Source organism: Corella eumyota, chromosome 2, assembly GCF_963082875.1.
Source record: "Corella eumyota chromosome 2, kaCorEumy4.1, whole genome shotgun sequence".
NCBI lineage: Eukaryota > Metazoa > Chordata > Ascidiacea > Phlebobranchia > Corellidae > Corella > Corella eumyota.
This window is the reverse complement of record NC_137491.1, coordinates 12541761-12559139: the sequence shown is the minus strand read 5'-3', so window position 1 is coordinate 12559139 and position 17379 is coordinate 12541761. Positions and strand designations below refer to the sequence as shown.

Below are 17379 nucleotides of genomic sequence, written 5' to 3'. Positions count from 1 at the left end.
TCCTTTTATTTAATTTCTGTTTTTATACAATCACAGCACCACATATTTTTTTAATTTTACCATAATATTTACTGCATGCAAAAACAAAGATTTATCGAATTGGTAACAGGTGGATAAAAATCTCATATTTCAAATAAAATCAATAAAGTAATCAAAAAACTCAAAAGTAGGGATTAGCAAGACTGAGACAAATAAATCTTCCTTAATTTCAATGCATTGACATCGCGAATAGGAGTAATTGTTAAAAAAAATGTTGACAGATGATTTTTTGATTTTTTAGATAACTTATAAAAACGTCATAAAACTTTTTTATACACATTTATAGAAAAAAACAAAAGCACTAACTCCACTAAACCACAAAAAACGTTTTATTTGCATATGCAACAGAAGTTGTTTTTGTATTGTTCCAAAAGCTCAATAATAATATTAATCAAATGTTTTTTTAACTAAAAAAATTATTATGTGTAATTTTTTATTTATATTCATTATATAAACTTTTTTTTATAACTTTAGTGTTTGTATATCTCAACATTTACAAACGCATTATTTTTTTATACGTAAGTAGGCGCTAAAGTGTCTTTAATATAAACACCAATACTACCAAAACCTACAAAGCAAAAAAGAAACAATCCATCATTATTGATTGTAACTATGAACCAAATCAATAATTTGGTATAAATACTGTTAGGATTAAATATGAATCACACTGGCAACGTAGCAAGCAGTCATGCTTTACAAAATTTTGTTTAAAAACATGTTGTTTTCTCGTGTTTATTGCCAAATAACGTTATTTTAAAAATTTTGTAATTGCATCGGACTAATATTTAACGTTTCATGTCTTTTAGTTTCTGTAGATTTTTAATCTTTAAACTCCGTGATTACTTCACGCTAATATTTTTAAATGATAAAGCAACAAGCATTAAATTTAGTAGTATACGAAAATATTTTTAATAAATTATTTTTAAGTGTGATTTATGTATATCTTATTTAATTATTCCCCTAATTTCTAAGGTGTGACGCGTGGCCGGGTGTTATTATTTCTAATTATAACAGATAACAGGATACTTGCTTTTGTTTTATTATTTAAAACAAAGGCGTGACAATCTGTCTGTTTGTTCTTTGTATTTTAAGATTTTTGTAAACAAAAACGTAGAAACCGACAGCATTGAGAAGAAAAGTGGTCTCGAAGTCGAGGTTAAGAAAAAGAGAAATAATTCGAGAATGAGGAAGAGAGAGAGATGGCTACAATGAAAAAAGGTTTATGTTCATAAAAAGTTTTAGAAGTGCATCTCAAGATATAAGCCGCAATAATAACAAAACTTGATTTATTTTGCAATTGCAGCAACGCAGCACCAAAAAAACGTGAGTAAAAATTTAAAATTGTGTTTACTTAACATTAAAACTAAATACATATTTTGTTGGTTAATATTTAAAATCTTCGTTTATTAATTTTTCAAAGTTTTTACGTTTGTTTTTGAAATTTTTAGTTTATTTTAGGTTAGATATGTTTAAATACCTAAAATAGTATTGGGTTATTTTTAGTAGTATTATAATGGATATAACATTTAACATAGGGTTCCTTTTTTCTTTATTATATTTAAAAAGTTAGAATGTCTGCATCAACAAAAGCTAATAAATACATAACCGTAGACACTAAAAAAGTTTTGATACCATTTTTTTTAACCCTATACAAGATCAAGAAAATGAGTGTTTAAATTTCTGTTAAATTTGTTTTGATCTACAGTAGAAAATACTTGTCGTAAATTCGTCCAACGACCGATTGTATTATGACATCATAAACAACATGTGTTAACCGGCGCACCAAGGCAGTTCGAACATAAACTTTAACGTTTTTAGAAGTTTATACTTTTGCTGTTTTTAAACTAATAGGCGCTTTGTTATTGTTATCTCTTAATTATTAGTGTAAAGAACCGGTTTTTAAAATTAAATGGGCAGGCTTTAGGAAGTAAGATTGATGACTTTTGTGTATTGACAGACTTTATATTGTTTTTCTTGTTATTGGTTTGATTAGTTTGTTAATGTTGTCCTTTGTCATTTTTAATGTAAAAAAAGGTGAATAAAGTTTGTTTGAGTTAGTTGTTTAAATGGATTGATTTATTGCAGTTTGTTTAATTTTATTTAAAAAGTTTTGTTGATGTCGCAAATTCACTTTCTATTGCTTTGTAGCAAATATTTATTGCATTGTATGGTCTGAAGACATAATTTTTATAATGATGTCATAATAACTTTGTTACGCTTATAAATGTACACGTATATTATTTACGTCCTTTTAACCCTATAGAAACTACATGTCGCACTTTGAGCACCATTTGCTACGTAGAAATGTGTAAATATTTTAAAGAGGTTTTTAATGGCGCTTTAAATTGAAACTTTATTTTGACTGATTTTGTTTTACAAGATAATTTTAAATGAATTTACTCAATTAAATGATTAATAAGAATTTAAAACTGTTTCAACTTATTGTAACTATTGGAAAATATTTTAACTTTTACTTTGTTAGTAAAACAAATAAATAAGACTTTCGCAAAAAAATTGTTTATTTTTTTGACATCAGCGATTGTATTGCATTACCCCTAAAAATCAGCGTTTGTTATTTTTTGTAAAATTAGATGTCACTGGATTTATTTTTGGCTACGCAAATATTTAAATTAAAATCTGTCTTGTCAAATTTTTTTTTTAGTTTGTTACAGTCGAAATTAAATTAAAAATTTTAGTTAATGCTTTTCGTATTCCCCTATTTAAAATTAATTTGTTTGCAATTGGATTTAACGGTTTTGTATTTGTATGCAAATCTTTTTTAATTTTGATTTAAATTTCGGGTTTTTTAGTTCGTTTTTTAAAGAACAATATGGCAAAAAATGACTTTGCAGACAGACTTATTTAATTTGTGCGTTTTGCGACAATCATCTGCGTTTGGCTTGCAACCCTAGCTGTTTTGGCCACACTTCTGTCCTTAGGCGATTATTCAAGTAGTTGTGACGTCATATACCCTACTGTCGTACCAGCTGGGGATGAACGTTTGACCGTGTAAAATCAATCCCTTATTTCAACCATTTTATTTAAATACAAAAATTGCAGGCGCGCTATCATCAAGGCCTAAATGAGATGCAATGTTTTTTTAAAGAGAAACAAATTAGTTAAAAACTAGATTTTGTTCAACGATAAATCGATTTTCCCGTGAAAGTTAATCTTAACATTGTGTAAAATAATTTATTTTGTTTTAGAAAATGGAAAAAATAAGAAACCTTTTTTCTGGAGGAATTCTCTTTTTCGTTTTAGCCTCAAGTTTAAGCGAAGGTAAGATCTGGTGTTTGTATAGTTTCTGTAAACATGTACGTATTTGTGCTTTATCATTTCATACAAACAACATTGGGTAGTTTTATTAGTTTTTTCACGATTACATAAGTGCTATAATTTTTAACTTTGGCATTTAAAATTTAAATGTTCCTCAAGTTTCGGAAGAGTTTAATTAAGTTGACTTTACATTTAAATTACACGTTTTTGAAATAAATTCCAATCAAAAATAGTAACATTTTCATTAAAAACTAATTAAAGCAATTAGAAGTGCAAACTTTAAATCATTATAGTATCAATTAGTTTGCTTTAAAAATAATCGTTTTCGAACACGTGGTTTATTTATAGCTTGTTTTAATCACTATTACGTGATCCGAAATGCAAAAAAATATTTGGTGTACTTTGATTTCAGGACACTGCATGACCTTAGTTTTCTGCTAAATTTCTTGATTTCAAAGAAAATTAAAAAAATTTCGAAGAAGTAAATTTCAGTAAATTTTGAAAATCTTTTTAAACGCTTGTTTTTGTAAACACGAAATGTATTTTTTAACCTAGTCAAAACAATTCTTGAAACCGTATCGGCTTGCTGACAGTTTTTAATATATATAATTACGTACCTTTTTACGTGAATATACATAAGTGATTGATACATAAACAAAGAAGATAAAGCATACCACTTTATCAGTATGCCTCCTAAAAAATTACATAAACAACGTTTAAAACGAAAATAATAAAACACAAAAAAATTGATGAAAATTTTTTAGGTTAAGGCCAGTCATATTTTGAACCTTGCTTAAACCGAAATAATCCTTCTTACCCAAAAGTATCACATTTCTATTGTTATAAAAATAAACAGATCCAGCCAATTCGGCGTAAATCACCTTACTGGTAATCTACCTGCAGTTACAACTTTTCGGGTAGTTACATTAGCAGTATAAGGTTAAAACAAAAACATTTTTGACAAAACGGTTCACTTAAAATGTAACAATTCGTTAACTCACGAAAAGGTCTGCAATTCGTTTTAAATAAAGTTAAGAGGTCATGGTAAATTCGGACTTCGTGCGGGATTACGTAACCTTTAAGGTCCAAGTTTATGTCAAAAATAGAATTAAGGCTAGGTCAAATTAGTGATTTAATTCAAGGATTTAATTAGTCTTTAAAATGCGGGAAATTCCAGATTTTGAGGAATTTTTAGAAAGTTTTAAAACACTTCTAATCACTTGCAGTCAAAATACAACGTAAGTAGCCTTAAATGACATTAATTTTTCTTAATCCTTGTTATAATGTAAAATTTATGTCGTCCCATAAATTTCGCAATAACTTAATCGTAAATCACATTTAATTAAAAATATATATTTGGTAATGTAATGTAATGCATATTTAAATGTCTACCTTGTTTTTTAAATTATTATTAAATATGAACAGGTTATAGAAAAAATAATATTGTCAATATTTTATTTTTTGTTAATAATTACAGATAACTGTTATCATATATTAAAAAACTTTTTACTTGGAAAATTTTATCCATTGCGTAAAAGTTAATTGCTTAATAGAAACAAATTTATACAAACCTTCCGTTGATCTTTTGATTAATCTAATAAAAAAATTCCACCCAAGAATAATTTTTAAAATCAATTAACATTTTAGACACGCTAAAAGGTAATAAAGACTCCAATAAAATTCTATTGACATTTTCTGGCATTTAGCGATGGTGTTGCATTAACCCGATGACGTCACAGCGTATTTGTTTAATTCAAAACTGGGGCGAAATCGTGACCACGCGAAATGTCTTTGCGTGACTGCATGCCGACTATATTTAACCGTGACGTCATCACCTGCGAAGTGTTGCGCAACTGCTGCAATAATGCACGATTATGACGTCATAATACTGTATCGTTTGGTGAAAAACATATGGGGCTTGTTTCGTAACTGCATTTGCAAAAAAGATTAACCAATAATTTTCCCTAAATTATTTTAACAATCTAATTATCAGGTGTCGGGAATTTCCTTTTTAAATTAAAACTTTTTTTATTCGTTACATGTAACTTCTTAAAACATAAAATTACCATTTCTTTTGTACTTAATTGCAGTGTACCAAAATAAATTACATTGAGTGACCTAAATATAAATGAATAGGTCATTACAACGTTTAAAACTTTGTAAATGTTTAGCAATTGTGGTCATCAATTAGCATCTTTACATTTAGGAGTTAAAAGATATAAAAAATGAACACATTTTACATAAAGTAATGTCTGTATAAAAATGATTTTTTGTGTTAGTAAAAAAATATTTTTTCATATTAATTTACTTTTAGCAATGCGGTCGGAAAGATCTTGTAAGGTTGTTGTCAACCAACGAATTCCATGTATAAGCTGGCATAACAGCAACTATCTTACACAAGCTCAGTGCTTTGGGTTTGGATGTTGTTATCATTTTACCTGGTTTGCTTCTCCGACCTGCTATCGTGGAAGTACGTCAATTGTATTTGTGATTTTTTAAGTTATTTGTTTTGGTTCATTTGCAATTTCGATAAATTAAAAAAAGTTTGGAATAATGTAAAATATTTTAGTTTTTTCAAAACTTTATACTAAGCCTTTGCAGAGTGTAGCTATACCCCTACGTTTACTGCTTAAACTTTACAATGTAATATAATTGGTTTATTTTTTTATAATAAGCACGAATTACAGGGTTTATAAAGCTACGTAAGTCTTGTTTTTACATTAATGTAATCTGGCATGTACGTTTAGATCACTAACATTTTTACGATTTCGCGCATTTTAGATTATCATACAACAACTACTACGACAACTACAACAACCACCACAACAACTCCTGCAACAACCACAACGTAAGATATTTGTAACGTCCTTTTATTTAGATTTATACTTGTAGGCCTATTGGAGAATAACGACAATATTGTAAGACAAATATTTTTTATTTTTATGTTATTTAGACAATATCAACTAGAAGGGGACGCTCTGTTAATCGCATATCTATCCCAACTTTCACAACAAGGACACAACAATCACATCAAAGACAACGGAGAAAGAAGTTTTATTTCACAATCACTAAACTCAGGCCCCACTCTTACCAACGTACAGGCTTCTATTTCCGGACCACATCCAGATTCCCCGGTTGATGAAGACCCTACACAACGTTCGGTCGATCAAGGGTATCACCAGGTTGACGGTAAAAACTATACGATGAGAGAGACATGCGATTTTAACAGTGATTTTAGGGAAGACTGTGGCTTTCCAGGAATAACTGACCGTGAGTGTAAAATGGCGGGTTGTTGCTGGGATAGCTCGCAAATTCATAAGTACTGGTGTTATTATGTGAACGTCGAATACGTTGAAGTTAGTTCACTTGATGAAATTGATCTGGCGACAAATAACGAAGATGATTATGACGTATTAGATTTAATTCCGCCTCCGATTGAGGAAGAATTGCAACAGTCACAGCTGATTGGTGGTAAGTCATGTGATACATTACGAAAAAAATAAACAGTATTCAAAAAAAATCAAAACGACACGTGTTTACTTTTTTAATAGTGAAGCTACAAATAACCAACATGCTGTAACTTACTAATATTAATTTTATTATTTATTTTAGAATTATATTAATAAAATGTACTTATAAAAAGGACATTTTTATATAGTTTAATTTTGACAAATGCAATATAGAAGCCCTTTTGTTTTATACTTTTTGTTTATAGATGGACCAATTCATCGAAACAACTATGAAACTAATCAACCAGAAGAAGAGCCTATAGTTGAGCCACCAACACCACCCACTTTCACCATCCAGAACGAACCAACAACTGGACCAAGCCAAACATTGTATACCGGTGAACCAGATTTATCTAATGAGTCAAACTTTTTAGCTTTTGTTGAACAAGAATTATCAGGCCTTGATTCTAACTTTGAATCTCCACCACCAATTATCACAACCACTACAACTTTATTGGCTAATAATCTAACAACCACTCAACCCTTGACAACATCATCAAAAGAGACCCCAGCAACCACAACAACCACAACCACCGCGCCACTTGTAACAGAACCAAAATGGTTGCAAGATTTGTTGTTTAGGCAAGCTACAGAGTCAACTACCACAACAACACAGGTTTGTGATTTAGGTTAAAGTTGTGAAGTTGTGTTGTATAATTCCTTTATTAATGCAAGAAGCTTTTAACTTTTTATGTTTAAAAAAACATCAAAAAATTGATCCTATTCACTTAAAAGAATTTTATATATATATATATAAAGTTTTTACATAATTTGATTAAAATTAATACCTAGCAACTATCTTATAAAAATGTAATATTTAATTTTAATTTACTGATAATTTTTAAATATAGGATCAAAACACATGTGTGCATTTTTAACAGTTTTATGTGGTTATAAATAATCACCAAGCCCTGGTTTAATAACAAGCTTTAGGGATAGTTTTCTACATGATATTTTTCTTGATAACAAACTTTAAAAATTCTTCACTCATTTGACATTTTGCCTCAAGGGAAACATGTTGTTGGTATCTTAATAATCAAACATGATTCTTAAAAACAAGTTAAATGCAACACAAAATGCAAAAAAACAATTTCTTCATTTAAAACCAAATTTAGAAATTTAAAATTGGAAATTGATTCTGTAATAAGCAATTTCTTCATTTTTAGATACCTGAAGTTCGAAATACTTACACAAACAATCAAGATTCTGAAACTCCAAATTTGAACAACAACACTCCAGGTAAAGTTTTCCTAGTAAATTATTACCCTTTAAATGTGTGGGCTGTACTATTATAATTACTCTTCGCATATAAACTTAATTTGTCTGGTATATTTGCAATTATAATTTTGCTCGATTGACAATTATACCATAGATTATATTTTACTTTTAATGGGTTTTCTTATTGAAAATATACTATTTGTGGGTATTTAATTTGATGAGGTCTAATTGAATTTGTTTATTATATTATTATAATTAAGTCATCACAGTAAAGTAGTGATTAAATTATTGGATTGTCTACGTATCTTCACAATTTTTACCATCAAAATATTACCTTAAAGGGTAATTAAGTCTTCTTTCTTAAGTTTATGAGACCTTTTAATTGTTTTTGCTTAAGTTCCCTTTTAGTTTACCTTTATTGAGCAACAGTAAAATTTATGAACCTAATTTAGGTTGTTTTATTACTTGCTTAGTTTTTGTTTTGTTATATGGTTGCTTTTGAATTATATAGTGCATTACAACATATTTTTTAAAGTCATTATTACCACTTTACACAATCATCTAAATCTAAGTAGTAAATGTTATGCAAATTTCTTAAATCTAAACTATTTTACATTTTTTAGTTGTTCCTGCCCAAGTTGAAAAAGATTTAACACAAATTGCAGCTTTTCTTAAACTCTTAGATGACTTGGAACAACAACAACTAAGACTAGCCAAACAGCAAAGTCAATGTGTATTAAGTGATGCAGGTAAGCTTTTGTAACTTATTCAGAATGGATTAGAAAATTAATTAGCAACTAATTTTGTTTTAAAAGTAGGGTGAACAAAAATTTTTAAAGTTCTATGTTGTATAAGAGGTTTAAATATTTATATCAATTAAGGCTAAGTTTGTTGATAATTGTCGAATGAGTAATGGTTATGTTTATCAAAACTTTTCAGATTTTAATTAAAGTAATTTTACAATTTTAAGACTATCTATTAATCATCCAGGCTCGCACCAAAATTTGTTTGGTTCTGTGTTTTGACATTTTAGATTGTTTACCACATGACTCAAAATTTATCTTTATCTCTTGCCTGTATCACTTTCCCATAATGGTTTTATAATCTAAATAGACAATTTTAGCTTGGGGCAATACAGTAATTCGGTGCATATTGCATTATTTTGTTGTCAGGATTATTTAAATTAAATTTGACCTAAAAATTTTAAACATATGCGTTTTTTAAGCAAATGCAAAGAAAGTTGAATAGGCTATAAAATATTTAACAAAAACATAGTATATGCTTTTAAACTCTGTCAAAGTGAATCTAAAAAAAGTTAAAAAAATAATTTCTTTTACAGATGCATGCTGTAGATTAGACCCCACAGCTCCATGCTGTGAGTTCCAATTCCACGAAGATTTGTCTCACAGAGCGGCACCAATGTCACGAATAGTAGGTGGTGGTCCAGCTGGAGAACTTCGAAGTGCCATGGCATATTTGACCAAAGGTGCATATCGTGAACCATTCTGTGGTGGCACACTTATTATGACAGGATGGGTTATTACTGCTGCGCACTGTGTTTTAGAGTATTGTCATGGATTAAGGTAACTTTTTAATATTTTACATATTTTTTCATTTTATTTATTATCATTGTGTTTTATACATAATTTTACTAAATAGGATAAGCTATACCAGCATTAATTTAAATTACCCAATTTAAAATCATTTTTTAGTGCTACATCTTCTCTTAATGTCATTCTGGGCAAATATCGACGCTCTCCTTTTGTTAGTGACCCTGGGCAACAGGAAATAGTTGCAAGTGATGTCATCTGTCATCCAAATCACTGTAAATCTGCTGGTCAACCACGACTTAATGACATGGCCCTTATTAGACTCTCAAGGTAAAAAATAGATAAAATCTGTTTTTGATATAAATATAAATGATTCAAAAATGCAAATTTGAAGAGAATTTTAAGGGATTTGGTTTAGAATATTAAAATTTGGTTTAGAATATTAAAGGATTTGGTTTAGAATATTAAAAACATTAAAATTTTAACATAACTGGAACATTAATACAACACATTTTACCTTGTTTAATATCAGTTTATTTAGCAATGTAAAATTATAATATATCTCAAATTATTTTATAATATTTCATTGCAATAACTAATATTGTGTTCAAATATCAAAAAATAATAAAAATAAGTTGCAATATAATCCAACTTTCATGACTCAACAAATGATTACATCATTATCATATTGTAATACTGTTTTGTCTTATAATGACATCACAATGCCATATTGTATTACACTTCTAAGAACTTCCCACTTGAGTTTGATTGACAGCTCAAATTACAAGTTCAACTCAGGTTCATTAAATTATCAACTTGAAATCCAGTCACAAGCTCACACGGTCTTCAATAACACTTAATTTAATCTTGAAACACTTTGTCTAGCGCTGAAAAAATAACAAAAACAAACTATTTCAAATTTCTTCATAAACTGCAGCTTGCATGTTTACGTCATTATTTTACTACAATTTGTACTTAAAGTACATTACTAAAAACTAATAAAACCAAACGATTTTTTAATTTACCAAATGTGAAGACTTAAAAAAAACAACTGGTTTAATGTTTATATATTTTATCTGATAGTATAACTATTTTCTTTTAAGTTAATGTACAAAATTTACGCAATAAAATTTGTCCTTTTAGGGAAGTTGTAGTATCAAATGTAGTCCTACCAGCAGCATTGCCGAGTTCTTTTGAGGCACCAACAGAAAATCAAGATTGTATTGCATTGGGCTGGGGTTCAACACAAGGTAATTATTTAGCCTTTTTTATGTTAATTTTTTTTGGCATTTAAGAAAGTAGGTAATAGGCCTAGGTACAATTTTCCATTACATTGATGCTATTATAATTTAAAACATGCCAAAATTACTTGTACATAATTATACAATTTATTTTGGCATGGTCATCATAGTATATTGTTACTAAACCCCTTAAAATTTTGCTGTTCAATATTACAAAAAATTAAAATTTTTTCTTTTTAGGAACTGGTTTTGATGATGTGCTCAAGGAAGTTCATGTCCCTCTAGTGTCAAACTCACAATGTAATCGACCAGACTGGAGAAATTGTGTAATTAGAGCTTGTATGATGTGCGCTGGAGGAGCTAACGCTGATCCTTGTGATGGAGATTCAGGTTAGGATCTCATTTTACATTTCAGTCGTTTTTTTAAATGTTTTTATTTTGTTTTTTAATAAAGAAATAAAAAAAATATAGGTTATAATAAATATTACATTATTGCGCCAAAAAAAAATGACCAATTCAATTTCATGATTTAAAACAAGCCATAAAAATTATTGTTTACTTACAAATCTCATAGTAAATTATGGCATGGTCACCCTACCCATCTTTAGGGATTCAAAGTTATACAGTATTTTTTGTAACAAGTTAAATGGTCAAGGAATAAGTTAAGAGTAAGTTACAGGATGTTAAATTTTGGAAAACACAACATGGTGAATTAAAAGAAATCTTAGTGGCGTTTTAACACAATTTTTTTTTAAATTTATGGATATCTATTAAATATAATCAACTGCTTCTTTATAGTTGTTATAAATTTCAATTAAGGTTTTTACACGGCCATACCTTTATAAGTACTTTTACATAAGCATTAAACAATTTAAATTAGATGTTTAAATGAGTGAGAGAGTTTGTATAAAAGCTTTTGATGTGTTTAATTTTAAGTACACATGTTACACCCTGTCTGGTGTAAGTTTGTAATTACGTTTAAACAGATTTTAATATTTTTTTGGAGTTTGCAATAACGACTTTAGAATTTAAAAAATTATTAATGTTAATTGATACACCTGTGTAATGGTACAGTGATTTACCACATAGAATATTTGTGCTTTCATTTTTTTGTGTTTATATCTTTATCTTCGAACATCAGTTATTCCTGCCGATAAATCAGATCCTTGTTATGTACCCCTTTTTTAAGTTGTGTAGTTAACATTCTTACATCAAGAATTAATACTTATTAAAATGTAATTAAATTAACCTTTATTATGATGTCACAGGTGGCCCATTGTTTTGCCAGCGATCAAATGGGTTGTACGTTTTGCACGGAATATTCAGTTGGGGGCGATGCGGAGCAGAGGCGCGAAAACCAGCAGTGTACACGCGAGCTTCCTACTTCATGAACTGGGCTTACGGCGTCACCCAAACTTTTAACGGAAGATAACTGTGACGTCATCGCATTTATTAATTGTTCCTGGGCGGTAAAAATTACGTTAACGGTACAAAAAGGTTTTTAAGGTTTAATTCTGTTCAAGTTTCGTAGTGAAAAATCACGTGACTAAGTCGTATATTGTTAATTTCAATTTTTAATTGTTTTCTACGACATCTTTTATCCCTTTGTTTACACTGTGATTTACAATTATGAGCCATTAATATATGGAGACATATTGTTTTTGTCCTTATTTTAATAGGTATTTAGGTGTAATTTGTAATATTAGTCTAGCCTTTTTAATAAACGCTAATATCTTTTATGTATTGTTTTAAAACACTGGTCAAGTTCGTATTTTAATTAAGACATTTTTAAAACAAATATTTTTTGTTGTATCAGATTTACAATCATTATTTTAAAGTAGGACTTACTTAGAGCAAAACGGTTAATGTATATAAAAATGTCCCATCCTAAAAATTTATGTTATTTTGTTTAATAAAAGAACTCAAATAAGTAGGTATATGTTAAGAAATTACTAACAAGAATCAGTTTTTAAGTAAATTTCTTTCAATTTTTAGAATTAACTTTTAAGTAATTTTTTAAATACGTAATTTAACTATGTAATAGCTTTTTTTCTATTTTAACTTTTATAATAAAGCTTTGTAGGTTGATATTTGATGTTTTTAAATGTATTAGTTTAATTGTAAATTTCTGATTCATGTACTTAATCCGAATTAACTGTTTGTTTATTGCAATAAATGTCAAGTCTTTTTTTGAATTTTTTTGTGTTTCATAATTATTTTGTGTTTTAAAATGGGCATATACTTATATATATATATTGTCTTTTTTTTTAAAACATACAGTTTTTAATGATCATATTGTCGGATAGGCTACATCGCAGAAAAAGAAATTCTTTTTACACTTACTAGACACTAGATTGTTAATTACTTGGAAATGTACCAAACGCTTATGCCTTAAACTTAAAGCAAGAACAACAAAATATTTGGTTTTATTTAACGTCTGTATTAAACTACTGTTAATAGCTTTTAGGTGTGCCAGAATACTTAGTTGATAGATTAAATGTTGCAACGGACACAAAAAAGACCACATCAGCTAGTTTACATTCAATATTTAAGGTATGTTTATTTTTTTATTACTCTTACTAACTTTGTTACTTAGTCGAGTAAACCCAGATTTGTTTAAATTTATTTGAGGCCTTTTAGGCAAAGCAATATTCAATTTTGACTTACAAAAAAAATAAAGTTGGTAATAATGTCTTATTTTAGTAATCAGTTTAGTAAACTTAAACAAAAACTAAAAAAGGAATAGTATTGCCCCACGCGTTTATTGGGTAGTTAAATTACTTTAAACTGCTCGACAAAGATGGAATAAGGCAGTTTCAAATAAGTAATACTTTAGGCAGAGGTAAATCAAGTAAGCTTTCTAAAAGAACTTTCTTTTGCTTATTTAAAGTTTAATGTCTTAACTTTACTGTTAGGTGTTAACCTAGTCTTATTATTTTAAATTATTATTAAATTTATAATAAAACCAATTATTTAATGTTAAACATCAGTACAGCGCATAGCGTTAATAACAAGATACAAAAACGTTACAGTACTAACTATTATACAAAATGTTAAATTGGATGAGATTTATATTTTTCAATTAAATCACTTGCTACGGTAAATAATATTGCACAAATTTGTAAATATAAACAAGTATTAAAAATATAAAAATTTAGAAATTATTGAGAAAAAACGTAATAATCCCCAGGCCGAGTATGACGTAGATATGACGTACTTGAGATAAAGATTCGGCTGAATTCTCCTTTGTTGTTGTGGTGGGAGGTGGCAAGTTAGTTGGTACCTAAAAAACGTTTTTCATTTTTATGTTAATTAAATACTTTATATACAATTGTTATTTTAAAATTTCTGCTGTGTAAGGCCATGTTTAAGAGTAGTTATAAAAAAAATTGAAATTGTGAATGTAAAATTTTATATTAACGTAAATTATTAAAATAGCATAATACTAAAGCTTAAAAAATTCATAAATTATATGTATTTTACAGTCATGCAAAACCGTTAGAACTGTAAAAGATAAAAGGCCTAATGTTTTAAATTTTTTTATTGTTAAATTTTAATAACTTATGTTTAAGTGTCAAGTGGTTAAAGAGTTAAAGTTAAGTAAAGGTATATATACAATAAAGCTTTATAGGGTTACCGAAAGTAAACTGGATGGGTAATCCAGGCTTCTATCCTGGCACCAATTTTCTTCGTAAGTGCCGTTAATTGCTTCTTCCACCACAAATCTACAATGAAAAAAATTGAAGATAAAAATAATATTGCCATTAATTTGGGTTAGTACAATTTGTTATGTTTGGTTAATTATAATTTAATTTTGCCATTTGCACAATTTAGGAATTAATTTGTTTGGCATTTTTATGAAATACTTGGTTTGTTAAAAAACATAATTCTATTTAAGTAAATAAAATAGAGAATTTAATTTTTATTACATATTACGCCTATCGATATATCAAAACAAACATTTGTATCTTACCTGTACCAAAACGTTTTCGTTCCACCCTCACAACCTGTTCCCTCACAAAAAAACTCATATTCGAGGGAATTCCCTGTACCCGGTACTGTTCCGCAGGTGGAGTCTTGAGTATTGGCACCTGCATTTAGAATATTTTTGCTATATTTCAACATAATAAAAAAAGATTGAATATCGGTTACAATGTTTTAAAGTTGTAAAAAAATGACAGCAGTTAAAGTGGGTAAAAAAGCTCGACCTACGGTCGGTATTTTAGTTGTTGCAATATGGTCGCAAGGCGAAACTAATTTTTGTCCGCAATAATTTACCCGCGCATCACAAAAGGCAGTTTTATTTATATTTTGTAGGCCTCTAAATTAAACATTACTTCCACTAAAATCCTTTGTATATAGATGTCACATCTAATTTATTATTCAAAATCAAGCTTACATTTTTCCGGTGAGTTAGGAGCGTTGTTTCGTATACACAGTGTTGCAGATTGTTCCAAGTCCCAAGCCCACTCAATATGTCGCATATTACCGCTGACATTATTAACTCGTATGCACACTGAACCTAAGTGATAACCAAATTTTTTTTAAATAAATTGTAATTTTTGCATTTGTTTTATCGTTAAGGCTTTATTTGTGTTTTGGCCAGCATTAAATTTAATTAAGTGAGTTATGTAATTTGTTTTTTTTTCGTGACTTTTAATGCTATTTTTAGGTTTTAAAAATTTGCTTGATATTGCGCTTAATTAAGTATTTCAGCGATGTCATATAATTGCATATGTATGGTTAATACAATAATATAAATAATTTTGTAATGATCAAAAATATATTCTTTTGTCGATATTTAATTATTTAAAATAATATAATTTTTTTTTATCTTACTGCCACCAAATGAATAAGACGCTGATTTAAACCCGAGCGGTCGAACTGTGTTTGCCTCATTTGAATTCACTTCAACATATTGGTTGCTGTATTCATCAGGTGGTATTGATATCCAGTCCTAAATTCCAATATAAACATTGATAGTTAGTTTAAATTAAGACAATATAAAACACTTCATAAAGTTGTGCTTTATAAATTCTTTGATAACGACCAGCCTTAATTTAAAAAATAAATTGATAAATTAAAGTGAAAATACGTAATAGTAGCGTTAAAACAAAAATATAGATTAAAAAAAAATCTTATAAAAGTTCTTATTGAATGATATATAGGTATTGTCGAAACGGGTTATTATTGACCAAAACTAACTTTATTAACAAGCCATTTAAATAAACATTAAGTTAATATTTACCTCGCATTGTGACCAAACTTCTGTTAACGATAAACACAAAAGTAAGACCAGTAACAAATAATTTATTTGTATTCCCATTATTTTACTTAAACTACGACTAGTCCTAATATAGCAATGTTAAATGTTTAAATTTAAACAACATAAATTGTGCAACTAGGGCATAAAATTTACTAAATGTCCTCATTGTTACATTAAAATAATATACCTAACTTCTAAATGCACCTTATCTAAATTACTAATTGTAGAAACTTTTATTTTATATTTCTACTGCAAATTTTTTTTCTAGTTATTGGATAGGGCTGTTAAATAAAAGTCTACCTGTTTTGTATGATTTATGTAAGATTTTACTGTTTAAAAATAAAATTGCTACGGTTTTTTTTTCTTTATAACACAGACATTTGTGAGTTTTTGTTACCTTATCAATTAAATCAATTTTTTTAGGGCTTACGTATATAACATATAACTTTAATAAACAATCAAATAGTAAAAAATTTATTTTGTTTTAGTAAAATCGAAACGTCAACTCAAAAAGCTAACCTACACTTACTAAAAACCTACGTAGGTTTTTCTTGCCTCGGGATATTAGGCAATCTATCAACAGTTTCTACTAGTTTAGTAGTATAAGCATCCGCGTGTACTATACAGTACTCGTATAAAATGTTGTTTATGCTCGAGTTTATATTCGAATGCTTTTATTATAATATTTTATTTTATTGGTTCCTGTTCAACCTGTGATTTTGTTTAGATATCGTAAAATGACGTATTTTATTTAAATAGCTGTCATCAATACAACAATAACGTAATGCCCAAAATTTAAAGGAAAATAAACGAGTCACTACAAATAGTACTGGTTATAGGTTAAAACCAATAAAAAGGTATATACGACGTAAATGTGTATTTAAACTTCTGTTACATACTTTAATATTATAACAATCGTTATATATTTAACTTTAGGCTACTCTTACTAACGTAAAATTATGTGATGCTTACACATGCTAAAACCACCAAACTCGCTCAACAATGCATGTTGTCATTCCTGGTCGTGACGTCATAGAAGCAGGAAATGATATTATTTAGAAGTCTTGGGATTCTGAAATAATGCAGTGGTATGCAATTAATAGTTAAGTAAGTTCATACAAAGTATAAATATTTTTAGACGCAAGACTTACCTTTAATATTAATAGTTTAAGCCATAAATTAATCATTTTATTATAAATACAACTGTAAGTTATTTGTCATTTTATTTTTTTAAATGAATAAAAAAATACATGGACCGTAATATTTAATAAATTTATGTG

General features: G+C 28.2%; 2 protein-coding genes across 2 annotated transcripts; one reads left to right on the top strand and one right to left on the bottom strand.

Moving 5' to 3' along the window:
• The first annotated feature begins 1296 nt into the window (after nt 1-1296).
• Nucleotides 1297-12812, top strand: LOC145742809 (uncharacterized). The gene is made up of 13 exons (XM_082560626.1): nt 1297-1362; nt 3246-3318; nt 5630-5785; nt 6097-6163; nt 6269-6786; nt 7031-7440; nt 7991-8063; nt 8666-8791; nt 9382-9625; nt 9755-9922; nt 10736-10842; nt 11074-11223; nt 12102-12812. Exons 2-13 carry the CDS (start codon nt 3249-3251, stop codon nt 12263-12265), a joined length of 2253 nt encoding a protein of 750 aa, XP_082416752.1. The 5' UTR covers nt 1297-1362; nt 3246-3248; the 3' UTR covers nt 12266-12812.
• Nucleotides 12813-13811: 999 nt separating this feature from the next.
• On the bottom strand, nt 13812-16608 carry LOC145743328 (uncharacterized). The gene is made up of 6 exons (XM_082561264.1): nt 16082-16608; nt 15673-15790; nt 15233-15355; nt 14807-14924; nt 14471-14558; nt 13812-14116 (listed from the first exon to the last, which is right to left on the bottom strand). The coding sequence occupies exons 1-6, from the start codon at nt 16157-16159 to the stop codon at nt 13988-13990; spliced, it is 654 nt and encodes a 217-aa protein (XP_082417390.1). The 5' UTR covers nt 16160-16608; the 3' UTR covers nt 13812-13987.
• Between the last annotated feature and the right edge of the window lie 771 nt (nt 16609-17379).